The sequence below is a fragment of the Tympanuchus pallidicinctus genome, unplaced genomic scaffold (assembly GCF_026119805.1).
Source record: "Tympanuchus pallidicinctus isolate F22 unplaced genomic scaffold, pur_lepc_1.0 scaffold31, whole genome shotgun sequence".
Lineage (NCBI taxonomy): Eukaryota > Metazoa > Chordata > Aves > Galliformes > Phasianidae > Tympanuchus > Tympanuchus pallidicinctus.
In genome coordinates this window covers 12,882,616-12,889,486 of record NW_026294749.1, presented here as the reverse complement: position 1 = coordinate 12,889,486, position 6,871 = coordinate 12,882,616, and the positions used below count along the sequence as shown (strand labels likewise).

The following is a 6,871-nucleotide window of genomic DNA, read 5'->3' as shown; positions in this document are numbered from 1 at the left end:
AGAACCTTTTAATTTTTTTGGAAAGAGGCTCAAAAGATTGAATAAGAAAAATATTAACTTGCTGAGAAAGAGGACACAATGCAGGCAAATTAAAGAAGGAAAATGGCTAAGTGTGTGCAAAAGTGGGGAAAACAGGACTAGCTTCACTTTGATAAAAAGTCCATTCAGTGATCATGGCATAAAATTAGACCACTGTTAAAAGAAGCAGTTATAGACACTAAGAAGATCTTACGCTGTTGACCTTGACACTCCACAGTCACATGCTTGATGAGAGAGATTTTGTTTTATTTTTACTGAAACAAATTTCACAGATTTACAGTGATGACTGCAATTAAAATACACACATGGTGAAGGAGAGCTCAGGCAATGCTTCAAGGCAGTGCAGTTCTTTCCAAGAAATTTAACTCCTTGAAATTTACCATTTTCAGCTGTAAAGAAAATGTCAGAGGCATGACTCCAGGAAGGGTATTTAGTCAAACAGTACCAGATGGGTGTGTGGGATTCACCTTATGCTTTGGTTATGAATGAAAGGAGTCAGCAAGGGGTTTGCTATAGGCTCTTTTCGCTTGAAGAACCCTGGGCAAGATGTGGTTAATGCAGCAGTGCTTGGGCCTGCTGTGTTTTGACGAGGAGATTTGTTGAAATGAGAGGAAGCTCACAGGAAGCCAGGTAGCACAATGACTGAAGTATGTTGCTCAAATGAATTCAGCATGTGACCAGACATTTTGCTCTGGTATAAAGGATGCCACTGTCTCTGGAAGATATAAAGAATGTGTGACAGCATTTTCAGTATTTTCCTTTTTCCAGGAACCTCATCAACAACAAGGCTTATGCTGTCCACATGAGGAGTAATATCAGTATTTCCAACCCGCAAACAGGGAAGCAGAGAATTCTGACTGATGTCTAAGGAGTTGGGCTGTATCTGGGTTCAAAGAGGTTTGGAGCACATGTCTCTCCTTGAGGGAGGAGGGATTCAGCAGTGGACTCACTGAAGCCTGGTGTGATAGTGAGCAACGTGTCACCCGATACAGGAAAACAAATGCAAGGCAGAGGATGGTCCTTGTTCATCAAAGACTTACATACACATCTGTGCCTTCTCTCATGGTGTGGAAGGGAATTCAAGGAGTGTCACCCATCATGCTTGTCACACGCACCTCTAAACAAGTCATCCCTCTCTGCCTCTCTGTGAGCAGCCCTCCCTCCAGCCTAACCAAAATGTCTCCTGAATGTGCTGCATTGAAGAATGCAGACCCAAAGCCTACCCTTAGCAACCCACACATTTCAGGAATAGTTCAAGGGAGAGCAAAGGAAATTATTGTACAAGCAGTCTACATAGATGCAAGTAATTTGCTGCATAAGGTAGCTTGTTTTACCACTTAAAATTCAACCAGAGCGCTCTCTTTAATAGTCAGAATTATCTATGGCAAAAGCCTTTTTGAACATGGCTGTAAGGGCTGTGCTTATATTCACAGCGTTGTGGCTTTTTGGTTTTGCTTTGTTTTCGAAAGGGGTCAGTGAAAAGTGTTTTCATAAATTGAGAGCAACAACCATAACACACGTTTGAAAACAAGATAGTCTCATACAGGAAATATTTTTGCTTTCATTTTATTTTATGAATACATATACAAGAGATGCATAATCTTCCATTATCCAGGCTTAAAGGTAACAGGTTTTTTTTGTTTTGTTTTGTTTCTTTATTAGATTAAAGAGGAAAATAAAAATAAGGGTGAAGGAGGTGCAACATATCCAAACCATACAATTGAAAACCTTGCTAAAATTACTGCTGAAATGCAAACATGACGGAGGATGTGTCTGTGTGTTGGCCTGTACCAAGAAAGCCTCACCCACGGTATTTATGCACGTGAAAAAACAATGCTTTGGCATAGCCAGAGATTCCTCCATGCACACTTTGTCGACAACTTTGAAACACTGAGATAATAAAATCTGATAATTATATCGTATATCGATTTCTTTCCTTGGCAGCAATGTCTTTAAGTGCAGGGGGGAATAAAGAAGAGTCTGTTGACAAGAGACTTTTCTTCCGTACTAAGAGGACTATATTAGCAGGATGCAGGATGCCTCACATAGAAGAGATGGAGTTATATGTTCATATATATGTGTATAACGTAAAAATGCATATTTTATATGAGAAAGGAAGATTTGTCAAGATAACGTAAAATGAACCACTCTAAGACTAGCTTCCAGCAAAACATTTTGCTTTATTGGATCTATTTTCTAGCTACAAGTCAAGCTGACGTCTGTCAAGCTTTTTACTTTTCGTATGGCAGTCTATAAGAAATGTTTCATGCAACGTCTACAGTGGTAAATACAGGGTAAATAACTGGGATTAAACAGGTGAGCAATAACAGACTATTATAAGGACCAGTAACAGCATATTATGTACATATAGCCATATTATATTCTCATGTCTTCACAGTAATGTGCAAATATGACAAATATGGCTTTCGCTGTTTTTTTTTTTTTTTAATAAAGAAAGTAAGACATAATTATGCAGAATAATGTTTTAAAATGCTTAATAGGGTTTCACCTCTTTGTGAAACCTGTTCCATCTTTACTGTGTCACGGTTAATGAGCCACCTCAGCACGGAGGTGTAGTTCAGGCCGAGTTCCGGAAGGGGGCACAGATTCCTAAGGCACAATATTAATGTTAAACATCTTTAATTTAAGTCATGCTATTTTATTTACTTTTACTTTTTGGTTATACGCAAGAATAGGTTGTTGCTATTCATATAATAAGCAGCTGATTGTAAAAAATACAATGTTGAAGGCTACACTACATGCCTACCTGTAGCTTCAGGAACATTAGCTAATCTGGAAACACACTATACAGCGCTGCATATTAAACCCTTGTGGCTTTTTGGTAATATTCTTTTTCGTACATGTAGCAGAGAATTATAAGGCTTCTGCGGAATAATAACATTATAACTGAACAAATATTTTACACTCTTCCGTACTGCTATTTACAGTTACTTTAACTCATAATTTGCCATTTGGTAAATAACACGTATTTTGTATGCATCCTCCTTGCCTATGTAAAGTGCTTGCTTAACTGCATGAGGAAAGAAAATGCATACCTGCTTTAGGTTCAACAAACCCTCGAAAGAAGGAGCGGAAATATTTGTTGTGGATCTGAAATGCATTATCAGAAATTGAAATTATTGCTAAACTCAGTGCCCTGACCAGGCAATCATCTATATTATTTGTCATATATAAATATATGCATATATACCAGTATGTATGTACATGCATACACATTCATCTATCATGTAATAGATAGATTTCAATTTTTTGTCCATCAACCTTTTTTATTTTGTGCTATTCAACTTGTGCTACGACTGAAGCCAGATTAAAATTAAAACCTTAACATGCTACTACTAACAATCCTATGATTCATTAGCACATAAAGACAATATGCTAAAGAAAGCTGAGATGATGACAAATGAAGAGAATTTGAAATGCACTGAGAATAAGGCAATAAGATATACATTACAACAAAGAAAAGGCAAAGAAATTCTGGAATTCATAACCACATCTTGCTGGATAGGGATTTCACTCCCTACTTTGCTGCACAGTCCTAAGCGTCTTTACAATGTCACTCTCCAGAATGCAAGCTCTACATCTCTACACCTACCAACACTTTTAATGGTAGTAAATTCAAAGCTTATTTCAAATGCCCCGATGCCACAACCTGGTAAAATAAGGCACTTCCAGGGCTCTATTCCAGTGGAGCCATGCTGAAAAGATCAGCACTGGGAAGAAGCACTCAAGGGTTTGCTGAGTTTTCTAGTTTTGTCCCGTGAAACCAGCAGTCTTGGAGTATACTCCCTCCTTTTTCTTTTGAGATGATTTTCTTTAAAGCTATTTCATCAGTTGAAGTTGAGGAACTACTTCTTTGCAAGCAAGAGGTAAATCTTCAGTTCCTGACATTCAGTAACATGGAAGATCAGAGTGCTACCAGGTTAACATCTTCAGTATTTTCGGAGTCTCTGCACTCGAGCTGACATGCCAGCTAAGTCAAAAGTGTGTGGATTTCATAGTAGGCCCGTATGGAAAGCTATGAATGGACATTGGTGCTGGAAAGGTCATTCCTTATAATTTCATTTACTGCAAAGAAAGAACACAGGAAAAAATGACTCAATTAGCATCACAATGCTGCAGGAGCAGAACTGCCCTGCAAACCTGCATCCATTTGATAGTTTCAGTGCAGTTCTGAACATTAAGCAAAACATCACGAGATAGCTAGTAAAGGCTGATCACAGTGCAAAACAGCAAGATTAACCACGGTTATTGACATGCTAAATATTCAGTAACACCAAACATCACAAGAACAGCAGCATCCTAGACCCTCGATTGCATCAAACATATTTAACATTTTCAATCACTTACATTTCCTCTAGAATTGGCTCTGAAAAATAAAGAGAACCGCAGGAAATCACAGAATCATAAGAGCCCTTTGGAACTTAGTCATGTGCTAATGGTACAAAGCTGCCAGCTGAACTGGGCATTTGAGCAGCAATACCTAGGTAGGATACCATTTCACGTGCTGATTTTTTTTTTTTACTGTAGGCCAGCATTAAAAAAAGAGAGAAAAGAAACTCAGGCTGCCCCATTCCCCATAGCTGATAACATGTGTAAATGCTCCTTTCATAGTGCCCAGCACACATGGACATACAGTCCTTGCTCCCATCTGCACAGACAGGTAGCAGGAGCGAGAAGAGTAAAGCCCTTGGCAAGAGTTAGAGAAGAGATTAAACAAGGTCCGCTATCACAGCATCAGACAGTCAAACTGCATCTCTGATAAAGTGATGTTTTCTTTATTCACGAGCCTTCTTTCATTCTTCTCTCCCTCCCCTGTTGTCATCAAGCAATACAGTTTCCCACACTCGCATTATTTCCATTTATCAGCTTGTGATTTTTGGCAGATGGACAGGAAATGACAGAACCTGGCAAAGGTCGTCTACAGTGGACTACACAACATCCCTTTCATTTCCACCCCACCTCCCTGCAGCGACTGCCACCACCTGATTTACATGAAGATAGACCAAATGCCATCAGCTATGCTATCACTGCTTCTGAGTGAGAGATGCTGGGAGTGGGAAACACATGCTCACGTCATGGAAGTGCCACGGAAAAGCCCAAGTTTCCCTTTGCCTGTGGGCTGCTGTTCACAGCCATCCAGATAACTCCATGTGTTTACTGGAAAAGACCAAACCCGCCTAAAACCAACTTCCTGAAACGAGTGGTTGGCTTTTATTTTTTATATGCATATGCTTTTTTTTTTTTTTTCTTTAGACCTATTGCCTAATTTGTAATTTTAGCACATGAATCAATCAGAATTAATGTCACAGGTCCTGGCCAATGCAACCACTTCTGCCAGTGCCATACTTAAGAAAGAAATATCAGTTGCATTTGTAACTAACTACATATTTATGGCAGCAGACTAAGCAGCATGGAAATGAGATGTGAAGGCAAAGCAGCTCTTGAGAGTGTTGCAGAGTTTATCTTTAGTACTGCTGAACAGGGGAAGCAAATTTAAGCAACCAGCCATTTTCTGTGACAAAGACTGCCCTGCCATCTGAACACAGCAAGAAATGCTACTCCATTTATGCGCTGCAAGGCGCTGGACAACTTCCTGAACTGAATCTCTACCTTGAATGCAAACAGTGCACATTTTCTGTGGGACAATTCTTCCATGATGCTTTTGCAAAGATAGATTCTTTGATAAACTTCTCAAACTTGCACTGGGTACAGAGCAAAACTCACCGTGATATCTTTGTGCCGAGTGCAATGATGAAAACAAATCCTCATATGGGTCAGTCAATATTACATTTTTTCCTTACTTTGCACCAAGTTTCTGATTTTGTTTCCACGAAATAAAATTAGAACACTATTCAGGGCAATTATCAGATGTTAGATAGCAAATCTTCACAATGTCTCTATACAGTTGTGAAAGTAAGCAATACAACTGTGAGGACAGGGAGGTGGAGAAACAGAGGTGATCACCACCAGAGTGTTTGCATTCAGGTATCTCAAATCTCAATTCTCTAAATGCTTGGACATAAGCTGAGGTGCTCTATATTTGTTCAATAAAATTCTCACATATAATATCCCCCAGCCCAACGGCACAAGATTCTCCCCAAGCAACTTGGTGACACAAACACCTAAGAGCTAGAAGTCCATCACCAAAACCAGCTTAGGCCCTTAGAGGCAGCCTTTCCAGCCCTCCGATGAATCATCTGTCACTCAAGCCCTGTAGGCATGACTTCCTCTAGAGGTGACATGACTTTTCATTTGGGAGCCCACCTGCTTTGGTTCGTTGCTCATGCTCTCTTCAGCTCTCAGCAACCAGATAAAGCTGTCACCAACTCGTAATTTGGTCATTGACCTCAACAGGATACAGACTGGATCTTTGGCTTTATCGTGCATTTTTATTATATACTTCCTAACAGGTAAATTTTTGCTATCTTGGGGAGTAAGTCAAGTTTGGTATTCTTCGCATAACAACATCTGACAACTTTTCAACATCAGTCACTACAAAATGACAGCGTTGAACTGAAGTGTAGCCATTGCCACCAAATCTCACAGAGTCAAATTAGCTATGAGTATGCTCAACATCAGCTTCATCCACGTCCGCTCACAGACAGCAGGGCTGTCAACAGGTCAACAGGTCAACAGGTCACTGCTGTTTCTTCCCCTTTACCCAACATTGCGCTTAACAGGCAAAAATTCCCAGTAGTGAAATGGAAACAAAGTCACAGAGATAGACAAGGTGCAAGCCCCAAGTGGGGGAACAGGTAACTCAGCAAAGCAGCTGATAGCATAGAGGCAGACTGCTCACAGAGAGGGCTAA

General features: G+C 39.9%; 1 protein-coding gene across 4 annotated transcripts in view; it reads right to left on the bottom strand.

The window, feature by feature from the left end:
- Positions 1-1,589: 1,589 nt before the first annotated feature.
- NFATC1 (nuclear factor of activated T cells 1) overlaps positions 1,590-6,871 on the bottom strand; it is a 115,414-nt gene continuing 110,132 nt past the window's right edge. For all 4 annotated transcript variants that reach the window (XM_052697886.1, XM_052697888.1, XM_052697890.1 and 1 more), the window contains one exon: positions 1,590-4,125. In XM_052697886.1, the coding sequence (XP_052553846.1) occupies positions 4,076-4,125 (50 nt within the window). In that variant the 3' untranslated portion in view covers positions 1,590-4,075. The remainder of the gene's footprint in view (positions 4,126-6,871) is intronic.